At 35.9% G+C, this 23,744-nt stretch overlaps 1 protein-coding gene across 1 annotated transcript in view; it reads right to left on the bottom strand.

Annotated features, from left to right (window-relative positions):
* LOC307120651 (von Willebrand factor D and EGF domain-containing protein) overlaps window positions 1–23,744 on the bottom strand; it is a 114,599-nt gene that overhangs the window by 45,573 nt on the left and 45,282 nt on the right. The window contains exons 13-16 of the mRNA XM_079807769.1: window positions 17,613–17,749; window positions 13,254–13,415; window positions 11,954–12,055; window positions 5,793–5,907 (exon numbers count right to left, since the gene is read on the bottom strand). Of these exons, the coding sequence (XP_079663895.1) occupies window positions 5,793–5,907; window positions 11,954–12,055; window positions 13,254–13,415; window positions 17,613–17,749 (516 nt within the window). The remainder of the gene's footprint in view (window positions 1–5,792; window positions 5,908–11,953; window positions 12,056–13,253; window positions 13,416–17,612; window positions 17,750–23,744) is intronic.

Here is a 23,744-nt window from a genome sequence, read left to right as displayed (position 1 = left end):
GAGTATAGTTCCTAGCCATATCGGTCTAGAAAATCACAACTTCCGTCGGTTTTACGACGATTAACTACAGAAGAGTCAAGCTTTAAATAGGAAAAATATCAAAACCTGTTGGTCATTATTTTTTTTTTGTGAGATGCTAACGGTCTAATCAGATTCAATGATCTATGCTAAGCTATGCTAAAAGTGCCACCGCCGGACCCGGAGATCGGCTGAATGGATTCGAAAACGGTAAAAGTCAACTGTTTAATTCTAGGGGAGTTGGAAAATTAGTCTATTTTCAAAAATAGTGGAGTGTTCCTTTAAGAGTCTTTATTCTTTGGTAAGAATCCAGTTGCGTTATGTTAGCTTGTTGCTAAGCTAAGAAAATGCTTTTTAGCTCTTTTCCCCGCCATTGATGGATTTTTCCGGCTTTTCGTGTTTTCACTGATTTACAGTAGGGGCTGGGGGGATATAACGCAACTTATGAAAGAGTACAGAATCTACGGACAAAAACACAGGAAAAAAGGAGCAAAAACAAGCGATAAAAACATTGCTTATTCAAGTTGTATTCTTTAAAAAAAAAGTTAAAGTTGACTGATTACGTTTAGCTATCAATGTTTTTATTGTTCATCAGCTGGAAAACAAATAGTTCTAAAAGTGATTCCAACTACAGTATATTGTAACTCATGTTGTTATTGTTATAGTTGTGGTATAAAATTTCCTATTCTTATGGAATTGAACTATTATTAAAAATGTATAGTTATATTTATCATTATTGTTACCATCCTTGGTGTGAAAGGCCCTTTACAGTCATGATGAAAATGTCCTTTTAATTTCGATAATATTTAGAATATACATTATATACATTACATAAAAATAAAATTTTATTTGACTAAAATAACATTTATTATCATTAAATATTAATTAACTGCAAACTAACAGACCAAATGAGATTTGATAGAATTTTCATAATTTTAAAACATTTTCTATAATTTTTTTATTGTTAAACTTTTTAAACCATAATACAAACATATTTAATAAATAAATAAATGATAAATGTCTCATCTATTTATTAAACTATATATAATCTATTATTGAGCGTTATCATCTATTAATTATATATATGTTATATTGTTAAACACTTAATAATTTGTATTATTATAAGTATTTATGTAAACATCAAAAATATATATAAAAAATTTAATACAAAAACAAATATAATATTTTTTTGATCCATGTTTTTTCTTCTTCTTTCTTTTGGACAGCAAAATGAGAAATGTCTCACATGGAACAAACAGGCACAAAATGAAAATCTGTTTTTGTAATATCTGGCATGATGACATTTGTGGGATAAAATCTGATTTACAGCATCATGTGTTTATTTCCGACGGTTATTTCCCGCTTCTTGTTTCTTGTGAAACTTGACAAACAAAAATCGCAACGACGGGCGCAAAAATATCCATCTTAAGTGACATGCAATTATCCACAACAAAACCCTGGAAAACAAACCAACCCTGATCTTGGAATATGAAAGCATTTTCTGCACCAACATGTCACTCGTGTTCGAAATCTTATTCGCGAGCAGCATGACGTATATGAGATTGTGTGTTTCTGGCGGGGAAATGTCAACTAACCACAACACGGATCCATAAATCTGTTCTGACATCATAAAGTAAACAAACCCAATGCATAATAACACAATACAATACAGATAAACATTCTGTTGCCATTTCTATGAATGCAAACCAAGTTAAAAAAAAATGCTAATTGTTTCAAAAATGTCTATTTCTCGCAATTTCCTCGGTAAATGCTCATTTGAAGCACTTCATTGGCATTTCTTGATTTTACTCTGATGATCATCTCGTCTAAATGTAATTTGTCTGCTTGAGTGAATGGACTCTGCATTTTGCCACAGAATGGTGAATGGTGGCAGAAAGCACAAGGGAAATAACTGGCAGGAAGATAAGTGGGTGTGAGGTGAAACGGTTGTAATCTTCCTTCAAGCTGAATGTGGCGTGTGTGTGGAGTCTTCAGATAGCATCAGTCCGGCGCTCATTTGCAGTGCAGGCAAACAAACAGTTTACTGTCAGTTCTCGCTCACACAGGGCAGGAGTGTGTGCGCTTGCAATGTGTGGATAAAGAGGAGGAGGTTTTGCTGAAATGCAACATGATTCCCAAAGAACTTTTAGTGTGTTTCCCCCCCCACACACACTATATTAGATGTACATGTTAAATATGACGAGTGGTTGGTCTTTTTAAAAAAAAGGCTCAATTAAGGCTTCATTAAAATGCTATGAAACATTTCTGTTTAACATTATCTGATTGGATGAGATATGTTTGTGGACATTGTTTATATTCATCATCTGAACTTCATATGAATAAAGTAAAAAAAAAGACTATATAAACTATATAAACATTATTAATTAGTGTATTTATATTTACATTTGTAATAATTATTGAGAATGATATTATTATTATTATTAGAAGACTAGACTGTTTGTGCTATATAATAATAATAATAATAATAATAATAATAATAATAATAATAATAATAATAATAATAATAATACAATATTTATTGATAATGATACGTAATTTGTAATGAATTAAAGATAATAATATTAATAATAAACAATTAATATAAATAAATTGTAATTATTTATACATACAAATCATTATTGTTATTAAAATATAATTTGATCTATATAATAATAATAACAATAATAATGCTAATTATTATTATTAGAAGACAAGACTGTTTGTGCTATAATAATAATAATAATAATAATAATAATAATAATAATAATAATAATAATAATAATAATACAATATTTATTGATAATGATACGTAATTTGTAATTAATTAAAGATAATAATATTAACAATAAACAATTAATATAAATAAATTGTAATTATTTATACATACAAATCATTATTTTTATTAAAATATAATTTGATCTATATAATAATAATAACAATAATAATGCTAATTATTATTATTAGAAGACAAGACTGTTTGTGCTATATAATAATAATAATAATAATAATAATAATAAAATATTTATTGATAATGATATGTAATTTGTAATTAATCAAAGATAATAATATTAATAATAAACACTTAATATAAATAAATTGTAATTATTTATATATACAAATCATTATTGTTATTAAAATATAATTTGTTCTATATAATAATAACAATAATAATGATCATTATTATTTTTATTAAAACAATATTATAAAAAATAATTATTAATACAAATAAATATTAAAATGTCTAAAAGTATAATGTAAACAATTATTATAACAAAAATAATATAATTTAAAGCAGCACTTGGTAGTTTTTGCTCTCGGGCTCCCCCTACAGTTGTGAAACAGTATTGTCCTCTACTACTGTCATAAACTGTCATTCTACATCAGTGGATGCATCGCACGTGCATTTGTTGACATGACAACCATGATAGCGCTGAACACTGCCGGAGTTCACATGCAGGTGTTCTGCTTGCGTCGCGTGTGAAATGTCTTCATCCCAGGTACAGTGGCATATGTTTCAGCATGTCGTATGAATACAATTTCATGGGTTTTATTTTTTTCAAACGCCAAATGATCGCGATGCTCACGTTTACAAGCCAGCGTCATTATAGTAGCCTAGTCTATTGGTTCCCGTTTTACAGAATCTATATGATACTTCAATTCAATGTTTTTGTGGTAGGTAATAATAACCATATATCGTCAATATTATAATATCAAGCTACCATAGATGAATCTGCAAATTTGAAAAATCGATTTGCATTATAGCTTGAGGAAAGACAAATAAACCAATATCACAGACATGTTAGGTATCCTAAAATATGATTTTGTATGTATTACGTATTTTCTTGCAAGAATGTAGCCCCTCCTCCTTCAGCTCACACCAACGAGCAAACGCTGCCCAATGTTGATCCTCGTCCTGCCTTTAATCCGATCACTTTCTGGTTTCCTCTTTTTGCTTTCCTCCGACAAAACCTTTGCTTTCTTATTTTTCTGTGCTGCTTCGGCCATGACTATAACATTCGGCAAACAAATGATAGTTTTTCTCACACGTCCGAATTTAAGGAAGTGGGGGTGGTGGTGGAAGTGACGTATATGCTGTAAAGCAGTCGAATTCTGTAGTTCTTTTTTTTTCTCGGGTTACTACCCGAAACCCGAAGTTTAAAAGTACGATTAAAAACGATACAGACCCCGTCAGGCTATGGCAGACGTGTCATTCAACCTAGTGTAAGTCGATGTATCATCACAAGAGTTTTGAAAATATATTATGAAGGTTGAAAAGTTACCTAGTGCTGCTTTAACAAAATGTAATATTACTTTTATGTAATTAATAATAATACTAATACTAATAATACTTTATTATTATTATTATTATTAGTTGTAGTAGTATTGGAAGAAGATAGTTTGTGCTATACAGTAAAATATTAAACAACAACCATAATCATTACTATAATAATTTTATATATATATATATATATATATATATATATATATACTATAACATTATTATTATTATTATTATTATTATTATTTATTAATATATTATAACTTTGTATTATTTATAATAGTAACAACAACAATAATTATAAAAAAATATATAAATATATATTAAAATGTCTAATATTAAATGCATAATGCAATGCAATGTATTATAACATATTATTTGATACTATATAATATTACTTTTTATTAATACGTTATTATTATTAATTATTATTATCATTATTAATTATTAATAGTAGTAGTGGTGGTGGTGGTGGTGGTGGTGGTATTAGAAGAAAAGAGAGTTTGTGCTATATAATAAAAACAATAACCATTATTATTACTAAACTAATACATAGGAAATATATGTAATATGAATATACTATAATAATATATAATAATACAAAATATTGTTATTATTATTAATCATAAACTATTATACAGAAACAACATTATTTTGTCAAATTGTTTATTGCCATTTTATAAAATCAATAAGACACACAAAGGTGTTTTTACCACAGTAAAGTCTGGTTGAGGTTCACAGCTCATGCTCAATAACGCCTGTTAACTCTTCATCCGCTACAGTTCTGTTTGCCACATTGCGTCCAAAACTTCATCAATGTCCTATAAATGTCACGTCTGCTCAGACCAAAACAGTATTTAAAAGAACCTAATGAAATATTACACATCACCACAAGCCTAAAGTCTTCTCAGTGCGATAATAAAACCAAAACTAGTTTACGACCTAATGCTTTACTTCCTTTTTTGCAGCGCTGTAAAATCTGAAAATGTAATGTCAGCTAATAGAAATTCACAGCGAGCATATTCCAGCTGACTCGCCATATAACGTTTGGGTTTAGCTGCTGTAATAAAGTCTGTTAGTGAAGCAGTGAGCTTTTAACTTACTGAAAGACAGCGCATCCTCTCAGATCTTCACTACTTCCTTTCATATTTCGATAATGAATGACACACTAAGTGCCTCACACAATACTCAAGTCACATTCAGTCAGCCTTATAAGAGCAGGGATGGGATTCGAACCCACGTCTGCCATATGAGCATCATGGCTCAGAGCACCTGTAGCATGAGATACTAGACCACAGCTCGTGTTTCGGATCTTTATGTTAATGGTTTTGCACTAAATTAGATTCAATTGGATTGTGCCACAGGAGGTTGTTGGGTCGCGTCCCATGGCCGTTTAAACTTGTGGCTTTATTTGTAGCTGTGTGAGTGTAACAAGTACAGATAATGTTCAATAATGTGAGCTATTGCCGTCTGACTTCAGATCGACTGCGTCTACCTTGATTAATGGACCAGGTGTATTTGGAGGCCGTGGAGTTACACAGGAGACACGGAACAGAAGGGCTGGAGTCTCCCTCGGCAAAACACATCCCATCGATATTACACGTCCTCTCCTGAGAGAGACAGATAGAGGGAAGAAGTGGGATTATTGCTCATTAAAACTAATTAAAAAAGTTCTTTAAGAGATAAATAAATAACTGGGAAAAAAATTAAGGGAACTAAATCACATTAAAATACTTTTGCAAGACTAATGTGGCGTTCACACCGGACGCGATTCGCGCGAATAATTCGCGCTAATCGCGCGAAGGTGGACGCGTGTACATTTTGAGTTTACTCGCGCGAATCGCGCATGAAATTCGCGCGAATCGCGCGTGACATTCACTGCACAACAGATGCGAATTCGCGTCATGGGCGGGGCTTCCGCCAGCAGCTCGTCTCGTTGAGAAATGGCTGACATGGGCTGTGTTTACATGTCTTTTTTTTTGTTCATCTACTGTTAATGTGTGACAAAACGTAGTTTTAAGACTTTTTCAGTTGATAATGTAGTTGTTTAAAGCTCAAATCTGTGGTGTATTTACATAAACAGTGCCTATTTGAACATTTTATCTGCCGTTGTCGGAGCTGTGAGCTCCAGCGGACAGCGCGCTCAGCGCACGTGAAAGCCGGCGAGGGCAACCTTTCCTCGGCCAGTCCTTCTGCCGTCTACCGCTGGCTCTGATGTCTCTGTGGTGTGTCTCGAGCTATAATTCGTCTTGTAACGGCCGATCTTTGGTCTCATGGATCTATAATTTGTTCCCTGGCAAATCGTTTAGGCTGAGGGCAAAGATAAGTTTCATTACTTTATATTTTTAGGCTATAACTGTATGTTGCAGTTGTAACGTTAGCCTACTAGCACTGACTTTGAATGTTTGACTGCATTGTTTGTTTTATTTCATGTATAGCTTGTTATACATTACTTATACTTTTGTATTATTGATCATACATAAACTTGCATTTAACAAAAAGAGACTGGGTTGTGTTTCATGTCATTTAATGTTATCACAGTGATAATCATATTGTCTGAACCAGATATTAATATACAGATTTTCTCCTCTAGTTGTCACTACTAGAGCAAGCTCCTGATTGGTTAACGCGGCGCGAAATATCCGCCAAAGTTCAGATTTTTCAACTTGAGCGTTTCGCGCGAATCGCGCGTTCAAAACGCTCAAGTCGCGTCCTTCTCGCCGCCTCATTCGCGCGAATCGCGCCGCAGAATGCCATTTCGCGTCTCTGCATTGACTTAACATGTAAATCACTCGCGCGAATCGCGTCCGGTGTGAACGCACCATAAGACGAAAACTCTAGACTCTAAACTGTAGAACTAAAACATCCACAAATTCATTTTAAATTTACACATATAACTATATACATGGCATATTACAAAACATAAGAACCTTTACAACCCCAGTATTATTTAAAGTATATATATATATATATATATATATTTTTTTTTTTTTTTTTTTTTTTTTAATTATATTTTTCATTTTGATTTTAAGTTTTAGTAATTTTATAAACATTTGCCATTAAACTTATTTTCAGTCAGTTGCCAATACATTTCTTTTTAAGTTTTTACTTCTAATATTTATATAATTATTACTTCTAATAATTATATTTTAATTATATAAAAATATAATTGTATAAAATTTCAGCTTTACTTCGATTAATAAAAACTTTTTTAAATTTAATTTCAATAAAATGAGAGTAGAAAAAAAAATTGTGTTTTATATCTCATAATTATGACTTTTTCCTCAAAATTGTGATTTTATATCATAATTCTGCCTTTTTTCTCAAAATTGTGATTATATCTCATAATTCTGCCTTTTTTCCTCAAAATTGTGAGTTTCTCTAATAATTCTGCCTTTTTTCTAAAAATTTTGTTTATATCTCATAATTCTGACTTTTTTCTCAAAAGTGTGTTCATATCTCATAATTCTGAAATTTTTTCTCAAAATTGTGAGTTTATATCTCATAATTCAGACTTTTTTCCTCAAAATTGTGAGTTTATATCTCATAATTCTGCCCTTTTTCCTCAAAATTGTGAGTTTCTCTAATAATTCTGCCTTTTTTCTAAACATTTTGTTTATAACTTATAATTCTGACTTTTTTCTCAAAATTGCTAGTTTATATCTCAATTCTGACTTTTTTCTCAAAATTGCAGGTTTATATCTCATAATTCTGCCTTTTTTTCTAAAAATTGTGAGTTTCTCATAATTCTGCCTTTCTAAAAATTGCGAGTTTATATCTTATAATTCTGACATTTTTTCTCAAAATTGTGAGTTTATATCTCATAATTCTGACTTTTTTTTCCTCAAAATTGTGTTTTTATCTCATAATTCTGACCTTTTCTCAAAATTGTGAGTTTATCTTCTGACTTTTTTCCTCAAAATTGTGAGTTTATTTCTCATAATTCTGCCTTTTTTCAAAAAATTGTGATTATATCTCATAATTCTGACATTTTTTCTCAAAATTGTGAGTTTATATCTCATAATTCAGACTTTTTTCCTCAAAATTGTGAGTTTATTTCTCATAATTCTGCCTTTTTTCAAAAAATTGTGATTATATCTCATAATTCTGACATTTTTTCTCAAAATTGTGAGTTTATATCTCATAATTCAGACTTTTTTTCTCAAAATTGTGAGTTTATATCTCATAATTCTGCCCTTTTTCCTCAAAATTGTGAGTTTCTCTAATAATTCTGCCTTTTTTCTAAACATTTTGCTTATATCTTATAATTCTGACTTTTTTCTCAAAAATGCTAGTTTATATCTCAATTCTGACTTTTTTCTCAAAATTGCAGGTTTATATCTCATAATTCTGTCTTTTTTCTCAAAATTGTGAGTTTATATTTCACAATTCTGCCTTTTTATTTCTCTTTTTTCTTCTATTTTTTACTTTTGTTGCACAGACCTTGCACCCCTGCCTGGGATTCGAACTCACAACCTTGTTGTTGTTAGCATTAAAATGTATAAGTAAGTAAGTAAGTAAGTAAGCAAGCAAGCAAGCAAGCAAGCAAGCAAGCAAGAAAGCAAGAAAGCAAAAAAGCAAGAAAGCAAGAAAGAAAGAAAGAAAGAAAGAAAGAAAGAAGGAGGATTCCAGCTGTATCCACCAGCGTGGAGATGTTTTGCCACTGCTCACGGTTACAGTTCCCCTGTCAAACCTTTGAGATAAAGCTCAACCGTTTTTGCTATAAATCAGCAAAGCATAAAGCCTGGCACTGATAGAATCTCTATATTTCAAGTTTTTAATATCCAGCGGGACGTGTAAGTCGCAACGCCCGGAGGACATCGCCGGCAAAGCAGAGAAGATAAACACAGACCAAAACGGATCCACCTAGATAACTCATCATCTCTCACCGTGAGATTACATGACATGTGGCAGTCGAAAACCCAGAGAAGGAACGCAAGAACGAGCGAGTACATCAGGGGCTCAAGGGATTGCTTACACCGTCACTCTTTGGTCTCGATGTTGTGAATAATATCTGCCATTGTCTGTTTTCCACATCCACTTTCTGGGTTTTTCCAACACACACCCTTGTGGCTTCGCGTATCGCTGTTGTCCTGTTGCAGTTAAGACACTAAACGGCTATGACAGACTTTTTGCTTTTTGAGTCTATAAACTCGCATCCTCTGCGTCTTATTTTCCGGTGGAGAATCCAAGCCATTAGTAGTGTAGGAAGTTGTTTTGCGCACAGTGAATGTAAAGTTCAGGATGATGGACAGATGGATAAATGAACAGAAGGGCCGCAAGGGAAGTTGTGCAGAGACAATCATGGTTGGTTTTAACACAGTGCTAGAAACATTCTTTGTTTTAAAGCAATTCAGAATCTGTTTAAACGGGTTTTAAATCAAACAGGGGTTTCTGGACAATTACAGTATTGAAATATCTCTTCTTTATACAATTTTATGTAATTAAAGGCAAAGTTCACCCAAAAATGAAAATTAGCCCATGATTTACTCACCCTCAAGTCATCCTAGGTGTGTATGACATTCTTCTTTCAGACGAACACAGTCAGAGTTATATTAAAAAGTCCTGACTCTTCCAAGCTTTATAATGGCAGTGAATGGGGGACAAGATTTTGAAGCCAAAAAAGTGCATCCATCCATCATAAACGATATCCATTCGGCTCCAGGGGGGCTAATAAAGGCCTTCTGAAGCGAAGCAATGCGTTTGTGTAAGAAAATATCCATATTTAAAACTTAAACTAAAATAACTAGCTTCCGAAAGAAGCCATATACACCTATGATGGCTTGAGGGTGAGTAAATCATGGGATCATTTTCATTTTTGGGTGAACTATCCCTTTAATTCAGATCAAAGTATATAGACTTATCGATAATGAATATTATTAATAAATTATATTATTTTTAATTACATTTTAATTTATGTAATACATACAATTAATTATAATACTAAGAATACTGAAAATCTTTTTTGCCATTTAAAATCAAACCATCATCAGTTCATTTGTAAACTGAATTGTGAATTGTCGTCTTCCTTGCATTTGTGATTATTTATAAATATGTTTAATTGCTTATATATATTAGTGCTGTCAAGTCGATTAATCGCGATTACATGTTTCTAACTTAAAGGGTTAGTTCACCCAAAAATGAAAATTCTGTCATTAATTACTTACCCTCATGTCGTTCGACACCCGTAAGACCTCCGTTCATCTTCGGAACACAAATGAAGATATTTTAGTGTAAATCTGATGGCTCTGAAAGGCCTCCATTGGCACAATGCACGGTTCACTCTCAAGACCCTTAAAAGGTACTAAAGACGTCGTTACAAAGTCCATCTCACTACAGTGGTTCTACAATAACTTTATGGAGTGACGAGAATAGTTTTTGTGCGCAAAAAAACCCTAAATAACGACTTATATAGTGATGAAGATTTCAAAACACGGCATCATGAAGCTTCGAAGCGTTATGAATCAGTGAGTCGATTCAGCAGTTTGGATCGCCAAAGTCAGCAGTTTGGCGGTTTGACACGCGATCCGAATCATGATTCGACTCACTGATTCATAACGCTTCGAAGCTTCATGATGCCGTGCTTTGAAATCGTCATCACTATATAAGTCGTTATTTAGGCTTTTTTTCCGCACAAAAACTATTCTCGTCACTCCATAAAGTTATCGTAGAATCACTGTAGTGAGATGGACTTTGTAACGTCGTCTTTAGTACCTTTTAAGGGTCTTGAGAGTGAACCGTGCATTGTGCCAATGGAGGCCTTTCAGAGCCATCAGATTTACACTAAAATATCTTCATTTGTGTTCCGAAGATGAACGGAGGTCTTACGGGTGTCGAACGACATGAGGGCAAGTAATTAATGACAGAATTTTCATTTTTGGGTGAACTAACCCTTTAAAAGTTTGTGCACTGCACGAGGCAAATGGTGATCACACCAGATACTGACTGGTTTTTGGACAGACTTGTGAACAATATTTGAGAGAAATAAGCCTTTTGTGTACATAGTTCAGCTCATGAAAAATGGGGGCAAAATACACACACACACACACACATACATATATACAAACTTTTAGATGCGATTAATCACGATTAATCGATTTGACAGCACCTATATACTGTATATATTAATAATATTTACAATGATCAATAATAATGGTTAATATTATTCAAAATTATATTTTTTAATACATCTCATTAATTATACAAAGAAAAATAATTATTAAGAAATGTATTATTACATTTTATGAAAATCTAGAAATTATCACCATTTCAATATCAAATCGTCAGCAGTAATGTCACTATTTATTTGCAAACTGATTTGTGATCGGTCTTATTTTTTGCAAAAATGTATTTGCATACTAAACTGTGATCAGTCTGTTATTTATTTTGTGCATCTATTTAGCCATGTATAATCAACTTTAAATTGCAAAGACGCAGTATGTTCGTCATTAACTGCAGAATGCCTTTTTTGGCTGCATTTCCATTTCCTTCAGCCAATGTAAACATGTTAAACAACACAATTCAACCCATAACTTGTGTATTGTGTACATGCATGTACGTGTATTTTTCACATCTCCTATACAAATTGTTGACGAAATATATAAGGACGTAATGGACGACTATTTAAAATCTATTGGCTTAAGACCATATCATTACCTTCAGCTTGCAAAGTCCAGAGGAAGTCACACACAACTGGCAAATACCATCATAAAGGGTTAAAAACTTCCCCTCGCTGTACTGACGACCATCATTAGTCACCTGAAGAAGAAAAAGAGAGATAGAGGGCTTTAAATACACATGAATGTGAGTGAATATACTAGTACTCAAGGTCAAAAAGAAAGTAAAAAAGGTAATGTGCAGTCAAGCAGCCATTATTTCTCGCAAAATAAACCCTGACAGCAGAAATTCTGTGATAAAAAACAAGCATTCCACATTATGCTGTTTATTACTTGGCTACTTACCAAAGTTACTTGGTAAATTTGACATAAAACTGCATAAAAAACTGTTTGTGAAATAGAATTTTCATCAAGATAATGCAAAATGCATATTCAGAAATGTTTATGGTCTGTAAACTTTCTTCTTCGTTCATCCGCCACTGGCAGGTGATGCAAAAAAAGCGTGTCTTCGTGTAATACTTCAGAGCGTCTTTAGCAGCACTAGTTTGTGTAAATCCAAACGCGAGGTTAATTTTTCAACCACTCAGTGAGTGTTAATCCCACAAGCCTTTGAGATTAATGCGGGCAGGAGTTTAGGTGGATTTCGAGATGTATTACCTCACGGATATGTCTTTGCTCTGACCTTCTGAGGCACCCTGTGGCTTTTTGAAGATTGAAATTTATGTTAATGATCCTTCATCACGAGCTATCCATTTTTTACATCAGTAAACACACTCATTAACACACACACACACACATAGATCAAGGCTCACTTTGGGACCAAGTGAGGAGGTCAATGATCACAAGACCTGAATTGAGTTTATGAACTTTTGAATGTTTATGTTAGCCATATACCTAAAGGTTGGCTTCCTGTATGGGCCGTCAAAGCATAAAGATGATTAAAATGATTGTGTTGCCTTTATGGCTGTCATTCAGAACGGAAGAGCTCGCCTCCATCTCATGGTTTGATGATTTCGACGAGATATAATATTTTAAAGCGCCCGGGTACGCATCATTTAGCTTGGCCTCAAACAGCGCGTGCCACCGGCATAAATTCAGCCGGATTTTAAGTGTTAAAACCCACAACTGTGAAGGAGACTTTGTGCGTAATTACATTTCACCAATGGAGAGAAGGTAGTGCTTCATCTTTCGATCACAATGGAAAGTTTCGGAAAAGATGACCTGCTTTTATCAGGCTGATGACATTTTGATTCATTCAGTCGCTGCAAAAAATGGCAGTGGAAAATCAATCACAGGAACCCTCGGACTGATCCCTGTCCCTGAGATTGATGGACAGGTACCTTAATCTCCCATCTGGCATAGGGCTGCTCGCTGGCCGTGAAGTCCACCGTGTCGACGGCCATGTTGCCGAGTCGCGGGACGGAGCAGTCCACCGCTTTGGAGCTCAGGAAGGACGCTTTGGTCGTCCCTTCCTCTTCAGGTATCCAAACTCCATTCATGTGCTAAAAAACATAAAAAGATGTGTTTTTATTAGGGCTGTCAAAAGATTAATCGTGATCTGCCATTTGTGGGTCTTTAAAGGGTTAGTTCACCCAAAAATGAAAATTCTGTCATTAATTACTTACCCTCATGTCGTTCGACACCCGTAAGACCTCCGTTCATCTTCGGAACACAAATGAAGATATTTTAGTGTAAATCTGATGGCTCTGAAAGGCCTCCATTGGCACAATGCACGGTTCACTCTCAAGACCCTTAAAAGGTACTAAAGACGTCGTTACAAAGTCCATCTCACTACAGTGCTTCTACAATAACTTTATGAAGCGACGAGAATAGTTTTTGTGCGCAAAAAACCCCTAAATAACGACTTATATAGTGATGACGATTTCAAAACACGGCATCATGAAGCTTCGAAGCGTTATGAATCAGTGAGTCGATTCAGCAGTTTGGATCGCCAAAGTCAGCAGTTTGGCGGTTTGACACGCGATCCGAATCATGATTCGACTCACTGATTCATAACGTTTCAAAGCTTCATGATGCCGTGTTTTGAAATCGTCATCACTAGATAAGTCGTTATTTAGGGTTTTTTTGCGCACAAAAACTATTCTCGTCGCTTTATAAAGTTATTGTAGAACCACTGTAGTGAGATGGACTTTGTAACGACGTCTTTAGTACCTTTTAAGGGTCTTGAGAGTGAACCGAGCATTGTGCCAATGGAGGCCTTTCAGAGCCATCAGATTTCAACTAAAATATCTTCATTTGTGTTCTGAAGATGAACGGAGGTCTTACGGGTGTCGAACGACATGAGGGTAAGTAATTAATGACAGAATTTTCTGTTTTTGAAGTCCATAAAAAATGCACCTGTCCATTGAATAACGTGCTCCACAGAGCTCCAGGGTTTTAATAAAGGCCTTCTGAAGCGAATCGATGCGTTTGTGTAAGAAAAATATCCATATTTAAAACTTTATCAAGTAAAGTTCCAGCCAATCGCCTTCCGTGGAAAAGTGTTGAAAGTGAAACTCAAGATGCGTACGTGACGTCATGACGAGCGGACCTGGTCGCGTTAGTCTTTCGATCGGCAGAGGAAATTTCAACACTTTTTCCATAAATTGAACACGGAGTCGGCCCAAACTTTACTTTATAAAGTACACCCGGAGCCTCGTGAGCACGTTATTTGACGGACAGATGCATTTTTTATGGACTTCAAAAAACAGAGCAACTATTACTGCTAAAAATATTACTTTTAATATAACTCTGATTGTATTCGTCTGAAAGAAGAATGTCATATACACCTAGGATGACTTGAGGGTGAGTAAATTATGGGCTAATTTTCATTTTTGGGTGAACTAACCCTTTAAGTGGCCTTTTAATTCATTAATATTACATTTTCTGCAAGTAGAGTATTTTTTATAATCTACAAGTGCACATTCAATACGCTTAAGCGCACTTCTTTTTCACAGCAGATAATCTCTATTTTTTTTTGTTTTAACTCAAACAGTCTCAAATATCTGAAGTGCAAATGTCTGTCCTAAAGCTTTAGCACTGAATTGAATGGGATACTTCACCTAAAAATGATTATTCTTTCATAAATTACTTACCTAATGTGTTCCCAACCTGTATGACTTTGTTCCTTGTGAAACACAAAATGTGATATTTTGAAGAATGTTCTGGCTGCTTTTTTCCATATAATGAAAGTCAAACAGGTTTGGAACAAAATTACACAAACACACACAAAATTTGACAAAGAATAACGAACAAAGAAAAGAAAGTAACACATTGAATTAAACATGGCATTTTTGATCAAAATACTGAAATTGTATTTTCTTGTAAGACATCCAATAAACTCCCATTATTTTTACAGTGTAGAGGACATAAATGCCGAAATGTTAATTATTAGGTGACTTTTTTCCTTTAAATTCAACAAACATTTATCAGAAGATACACTCAAACTTTAGGACAGGCATATGTGCTTCAGATGTTTGAGACAAAACTGTAAATTAGAGCAATTTTCACCTCTGACCCTTCATTCTTTGGGAGAAACAGGAACAGCTAGAATAATGAATGTCACATCAATTTGTTCAAATGGGATGACCCCGCACAGGAGGTGAAATGCCCCCTGGGAAAAGACAGCGAGAATAGGGGGCGGTTCGGAAACATCCAAGCAGTAGAATTTAAATGAGAGAAAGCATGCAGGGAACATATTCAGATTTAAAAAATGCTTTCCCCCATTTACATGTTTCGAGGTCCCAGAGACTCAAAAGCTGTATAAAAAATGTTTATTTTTAAATTAACCTTTGATTTACCATCACATGCATTTAATATGTTCCTCTGGCTTGTCGTTATTGAAGTCAAAGTATGCACTTTTCATAGATTCAGAAGAACTAACCTATTCAAGGTTAAGAATGTCTTTTTGAGCTATTGGGGTCTCTCAGATTATGAGGGTTAAAGCCAGCCCTGCAGGGCAGCGATTTGACATCATTAAATGCACTTCAAACGTTTAGACAATTTAATAAAAGAGCCACCAGCCGATAATTACAGCACGTAATGTGTGCTTTTGCATGTTGTTTACCGGTCTTATTGTGCTGTGTTGACTGATTACAGTTTTTATTGCTTTCTTTATTTCATCAGATGTCCCCCTATGTCTTTACCCCCATACTTCTAATTAAATATACAAACAGATGGCAAGAAGGTATTAAAAAAAAGCCATGCTAAGATTCATAAAGACTCTTTGATGAAATATTAAAGAAGACAGATTTAGAAGAGTCAAACGTGATCTTAGCTATTATAATAAACCAACTCTATACCAACGCGCGTGCGTGTGTGCGTGCGTGTGTGTGTGTGTGTGTTTTTCTATACCGGTGGGGACTTCAACCTGAATGCACACTGACTCATGTGACTCGTGTCACCATTTGGACCTAAATTGAGGTCCCCATGAGGAAACAAGCTTATAAATCATATAGAATTAGTTTTTTTTTTTTAATGTAAAAATCTGAAAGTTTTGTGTGATGGGTAGGTTTAGGGGTAGGGTGAGTGTAAGGGGAGAGAATATACAGTTTGTAGAGTATAAAAACCATTACAGTGTGTGTGTGTGTGTGTGTGTGTGTGTGTATACACCAATCAGGCATAACATTATGACCATGAAGTGAAGTGAATAACACTGATTATCTCTTCATCACAGCACCTGTTAGTGGGTGGGATATTTAAGGCAGTGTTAGAAGCTGGGAAAATGGGCAAGTGTAAGGATTTGAGCGAGTTTGACAAGGGCCAAAATGTGATGGCTAGACGACTGGGTCAGAGCATCTCCAAAACTGCAGCTCTTGTGGGGTGTTCCCGGTCTGCAGTGGTCAGTCTCTATCAAAAGTGCTCCAAGGAAGGAACAGTGGAGAACCGGCGACAGGGTCATGGGCGGCCGAAACTCATTGATGCACGTGGGGGGCGAAGGCTGGCCCGTGTGGTCCGATCAAGCTCAAATTGCTCAAGAACTTAATGCTGGTTCTGATAGAAAGGTGTCAGAATACACTGAGCATCGCAGTTTGTTGTGTATGGGGCGGCACAGCCGCTGACCAGTCAGGGTGCCCATGCTGACTACTGTCCACCGCCGAAAGCACCAACAGTGGCATGTGAGCATCAGAACTGGACCATGGAGCAATGGGAGAAGGTGGCCTGGTCTGATGAATCACGTTTTCTTTTACATCACGTGGATTGCCGGGTGTGTGTGCGTGGCTTACCTGGGGAACACATGGCACCAGGTGCACTATGGGAAGAAGGCAAGCCGGTGGAGGCAGTGATGCTTTGGGCAATGTTCTGCTGGGAAACCTTAGGTCCTGCCATCCATGTGGATGTAACTTCACACGTCCCACCTACCTAAGCTTTGTTGAGACCATGTACACCCTTTCATGGAAACGGTATTCCCTGGTGGCTGTGGCTCTTTCAGCAGATAATGCGCCGCCACAAAGCACAAATGCTTCAGGAATGGTTTGAGGAGCACAACTACGACTTTGAGGTGTTGACTTGGCCTCTAAATTCCCCAGATCTCAATCCAATCGAGCATCTGTGGGATGTGCTGAACAAACAAGTCCGATCCATGTTGACCCCACAGCCAAAGGGGGACTAACGCAATATTAGGTCATAATATTATGCCTGATCGGTATGTATATATAAAATTGGCCTAATAAACACAAGTGACATCATTTATGTCTCACCTTTAATCTGATCACGAGACACGCAAGGCCAGGTGAGTCGATGAAACCCAGCCCGAAAACCCTCACGCTGTCACAGTCGAACTCGCGTACGTCACACAAGCCGCCGTTCTCCAGATCGGTGACTTCTATTGGCTGACCTGAGGAAACCAAAGAAACAGAGAATTTACAGTCCATAATCTGAACAAATAATTAAATTGTTAGTGGTTTGTTTTCAAATTACCTTAAAGGGATAGTTCACCCAAAAATGAAAATTCTGTCATCATTTACTCACCCTCAAGTTGTTCCAAACCTGTATGAGTTTCTTTCTTTGACTGAACGCAAAAGAATATATTTTGAAGAACGTTTGTAACAAAGAAGATAGAGCAACTATTGACTACCATAGTATTTTTTTCCCTACTATGGTAGTCAATGGTTGCTCTCTTTGCTTGGTTATAAACTTTCTTCAAAATATCTTCTTTTGTGTTCTGCAGAACAAAGAATCTCATACAGGTTTGGAACAACTTGAGGGTGAGTAAATGACAGAATTTTCATTTTAGGGTGAACTATCCCTTTAAGAAGAGCATTAGTAATAGTTTGTAAGTCTCTAGGGGCTTGGCCTGCCTGAGGGGTGTGGCCTACAGATGGGTATTTAAACAAGCGGCAACCTCCTCCAGTTTCTCTTGAAGCCAATACGGAAGTGACTTAAACTGCAATTCATCGACTGGCCACTAGAGGCAGGCTCCAGAAGGAGCAGAATATCATTGAGCCCCATGTTAAAATGCCCAACTTTACAGCAGAAGAACAGTCTACAGTCTGGTACAAATTGTGGTTTTGGTCTATATATATAATTTTGCCCTTCATGACGACTGTGAGGGGGGTGATTTTTTTTTATAACTCATTCGTTTACATTATATACAGCTTTAAAGTTCTGCATAATTAAGGGCGTGGCCACTTTGAGTGACAGGTGGATAGCCATTTGTCTGCTGTCTGTTAGTCATCGCGTCACCTCAGCTCCAGCCACGTCCCGCCTTTTTGCCCATTTTCTGTTATCCGCGAGATGACGCGCTGCCAAGATGGCAACGGCCAGCTCGACCCTACTTTCCGCGTCAAAACTGCTCTTCACCACAGGGTTATGTCACAGACACTACTTCCATTTTTTTTACAGTCTATGGTATTAACATCGCAGTCATTCAAGAATACACACATAAATACACACTTTCTTGGTAGTAAGCAATTTTGGGAGTAAACAGAAGTGGGTCGCAAGGTCAAAACCAATGTGTTCATTTGTCACTCAACTCAGACTTTTCCTGTACTTGTTTTGTATGAGGTTTTCAGTCGAATGAGACTGCAAAAATGACAGTCTGCAGTCTGTTGATTCATTGAAAAGGCACTATGGGAGTCTAGTTAAACCCAGAAACTCAATTGTAAATTCATGTGAAGTCTTTCAAAATGCGGCCTGCCGAAAATGCCCCGTCCTTTGCGAAAACCACCAGTGAACAAAGTTTACGAGACTCAAATGGAAAAATGCAATACTGCCAGTTTGAAAGACACCAAAACGAAAGTCATTTCCAAGTACATTGCCACTAACAAACAAACAAACAAACCAAACAATCCCAGCTTTAAGCTATACAATGCATCACTAAATATTCAGCCTCCTGGATTCTGACCTTACATATGGAAAATATTACAGTATAATTAGATCTGGGGAATATAACGTTCTCAATAATTGAGGTTCTTGAATAATGCAAACGAGTAAATACGAGCTTGTTTGGGCGTCTCTCAGGCCTTATAAAACACAACAACATTTAATATAGTTTCAGCGACAGGCTGAAATGACTGTGCCGTGGCAGCATTACGCTTGCTTAATGCCATTATCACTCCCATCTTGGCTCATTTCAAATCAGTGTTTTTATTACCAGAGCATAACCTTACGTTCGGATCTCCGCAGGGTGGAGGTCTATTTAAATCTCTTATCTGAGACTCAAACGAAAATGAAAGCACTGGGACGATATGCCAAAGCCAGAAGTGGTGAATATCTAAAAAAAAGGAGAAGGAAAACAATAAGAGATATGAGAGAAAATGGTCCTCAGAGGAGAACAATTAAGCGCAGAAGTGAGCGCTAATGAATTTGAGCCTCATCAAGGAACTTCCTCCAGATGGTCTCATTTGGTGTAATTTTACACTTTAAAAAAGTGCAATAAAATAATTACAAAAACAAATCGCCCCCTAGCACTGTTTAGGAAAGATATACTACCGTCAGAGATGATCAAGTTCATATTAATTATAAGTTCATAAATTATTTTTGAAGACAAATTTGTAAGTCAAGCAGTGACAGTACCACATCTGAAGAAGAAAATCTGATATTAAATGTTTTTTTGTTTTTTTTTGCTAGTGTAAAGGTACAGTACAAAAATCTCTGTGCTGCTAGCCTGACAAGCCAGAACCACATCAAGATGTTGGGTCTGGGAACACACCTTTGGCAGGGCTCAATCCGAGGGGCGGGATAAACGGTTGTCTTTCAAATTCCCTCTGCACGCAATTGGATAGCGCTACAACCAACCAGAGCAATGGAGAAGGTGAAGTGGAGCTAGTCAATAGATTAAGCTTTCGCTGTATCCGGTCGGGAAAACTCAGAACACATCTTCCTTTCTTAAGAATGACTTCAGTGCCGTTCTTTGTTCTTTTCTCAAAGAAAAGCTATGTATGGATGGATGGATGGATGGATGGATGGATGGATGGATGGATGGATGGATGGATGGACGGACGGACGGACGGACAGACAGTGTTGGGGGTAACGCATTAAAAGTAATCAGATTACTTTTTTCAAGTAACTAGTAAAGTTACGCATAACTTTTAAATTTACAACAAAACATCTAAGTTACTTTTTCAAATAAGTAATGCAAGTTACTTTGTTTTCCCATGTATTGACTGACTCCTCTTCTGTCCCCATGTTGAGAGATATCATGAGTAAGTGCAGTGAGTGTAAGTGTAAGTGCATTTACTCACCTCACTCACAAAAAAATTCACTCCACAAGATTTTTGTACTGTACCTTTACACTAGCAAAAAAAAAAAAAAAAAAACATTTAATATCAGATTTTCTTCTTCAGATGTGGTACTGTCACTGCTTGACTTACAAATTTGTCTTCAAAAATAATTTATGAACTTATAATTAATATGAACTTGATCATCTCTGACGGTAGTATATCTTTCCTAAACAGTGCTAGGGGGCGATTTGTTTTTGTAATTATTTTATTGCACTTTTTTAAAGTGTAAAATTACACCAAATGAGACCATCTGGAGGAAGTTCCTTGATGAGGCTCAAATTCATTAGCGCTCACTTCTGCGCTTAATTGTTCTCCTCTGAGGACCATTTTCTTTCCTATCTCTTATTGTTTTCCTTCTCCTTTTTTTGTGAGTGAATCACAATCGGCCAAAGCCGATTCGAAAGACCGCTGTTCGCCAGCTTCTTTGTTTAAGAGTAGCACGCGGAACCGCCGCAACTCTGTCGTCATTATGTTAAGCCCGCCCACCGACTCTATACACAATGTGATTGGCCTGACCAGAGTTTGGTTTTTCCAGCTCGCAAGCCAACGGAGAGTTGCTAGACGAACCTGGCTGCAAATTAGATTTGCTGCCGCTAGTGTGCGTCTAGATTTCTAGGCTACTGTGCTGCCATACAGGATTGAAGAAAAATGGGATAAAAAAGAAAAGAAAAACAAATGTAATGTTTATCTAGTCATTTTTGATTATTAGTATGGTTGAATTGGATCATTGAAGGTCAGCAGCAAAGACCATTGGTTAATAAAGTGAGATTAAATACATAAAGTATATTTGTGTCATTTCATATTTTTTATTATTGCAGGTTTGCGTAATATTCTGAGTTTGCATTTCACTCATTTTGTGGAATACTGAATCAGTTTTTTTGTGAGTGAGGTGAGTAAATGCATGTTCACACAACGCCTCTGCACTTACTCATGATATCTCTCAACATGGGGACAGAAGAGGAGTCAGTCAATAAATGGGAAAACAAAGTAACTTGCATTACTTATTTGAAAAAGTAACTTAGATGTTTTGTTGTAAATTTAAAAGTTATGCGTAACTTTACTAGTTACTTGAAAAAAGTAATCTGATTACTTTTAATGCGTTACCCCAACTCACTCACTCACTCACTCACTCACTCACTCACTCACTCACTCACTCACTCACTCACTCACTCACTCACTCACTCACTCACTCACTCACTCACTCACTCACTCACTCACTCACTCACTCACTCACTCACTCACTCACTCACTCACTCACTCACTCACTCACTCACTCACTCACTCACTCACTCACTCACTCACTCACTCACTCACTCACTCACTCACTCACTCACTCACTCACTCACTCACTCACTCACTCACTCACTCACTCACTCACTCACTCACTCACTCACTCACTCACTCACTCACTCACTCTTAGTGCTGGGCATATTAACGCGTTAACACAGGCGATTCATTTTTTCATTTTAATGCATTAAAAGTATTTAACGCAGCATTCGTTTTTATATCCATTTTTGCCTAGCGTTACATTATATGATCACGCTCTTATTCATGTAAATGCTTTTAAACAATCTAAGCACGACAAGACAGAACAGAACGCGCTGTATGTCAATATCCTGTATGTGTGGGTGCGTCTGTGAGCTCATTGGGACACCCTGACACACACACACTTGACGCACAGACGGACTCGCGTCAGTCTCGTGCACACATCGAGTTCTCTTTCGCTCTTGAACAAACAATAACAACAACAGAGAATTTTACCAAAATGCCAGTTTTGTTGAGTATTCTCATATTAGGAATCTTGAATGAGTTAAATAACGTCTTAAATGAACGTGAGAAAATGAGATGCGCGGGACAGCACGTCAGATCAGCGTCATGTTCAGCAGCGGCCGATCTTAAAGTCACAGCAGTCAGTAATATTGTCTGTCATTAATGTTCATCAAAGAACAACGGGAACAGATGGGAAAAGATGATTAATCTATATTTAATGTATTATTTATGCACTTAAGAATGGTGTTGATAACTAACAGGGAAGGCCACGGGTAAATATAACATTTATTATAATGGGTTTATGTAAAGCTTTTTTTAAGTTCACTTAAATTAAAAGTAGTTTTTTCAAAGCCTAATAAATGTTGAAATTGGTAGCTTTCATTTATTCTGTAATGTAATGTCATTCATTTTTCATAGAGACATTAGTATCAGTGATACTGGCCTTCATTCATAAAAAGATGCCATTACAACAAATATTTAAAATATGCTGTCTTTAAATTGTTTCTTTATTCATTTGGAGAGTAACTGACATTTTTACAATATCAAAATATTAAAAACTTGCGATTAATCGCGATTAATTGCAGAAAAGAATGCCATTAATTAGTTATTTTTTTTTATCGCACTAATATATATATATATGAGGACAGAGTTATGTGAGAACGCTCACTACATGGCGGCAGCAGAAAGAATCTGCTTCTTACCTTATAATATTCAAATGTAGTTTGGCGCTCAGGAGTTCGTGTTCGGTTCTCACAGAAAGCCAAAACTTTTAAAACAAAAAAACAAAAAATGGGCAGTAGAATGGCTAAAAAAAACAAGGTCTCGAGACGCATTTTAGAAGCTGAAGTTATTTTATCTTGAGCGCCGCATTTTTTGGAATACTGTGTTATGCGCGAGATGCGAGCGCATCGGTCCAGAGAGGAGAAGCAAATGTAATTTGGGGCCTAATGGGTGGAGCTAGACTATGCCTTAACCCTACCCAAAACTCTACCCCTCCACCCCACTCGACCTCCAGAGAGGAGGAGCTGGATGTCATTTGACTCTGCAGTGAGTACCACAGCTACCACAAAAGTAGCACATTCGAATGGAACAAACGCGTTCTGTGTGAACAGCCCCTATTGCAAATTAATGTTTTAATCAAGAACTCTATATTTATTTTTTCACAGAGGTTTGCGTGAACATGCATACATGTCAAATGAGTTCTGAGACATGCTGGTCCTCAACCAGCATAGTCATGTAACTCACTTTTTTTCACTTTTGAAAAAGCCTATATTCACTTCTCAAAGTCTTAAAACCATATTCGACAACATATAAAAACAAAATAATGAATAAAGGTGG

The sequence above is a fragment of the Gobio gobio genome (genome assembly GCF_949357685.1).
Source record: "Gobio gobio genome assembly, chromosome: 24".
NCBI classification, from domain to species: Eukaryota; Metazoa; Chordata; class Actinopteri; order Cypriniformes; family Gobionidae; genus Gobio; species Gobio gobio.
This window is presented reverse-complemented; position numbering and strand designations above follow the sequence as displayed.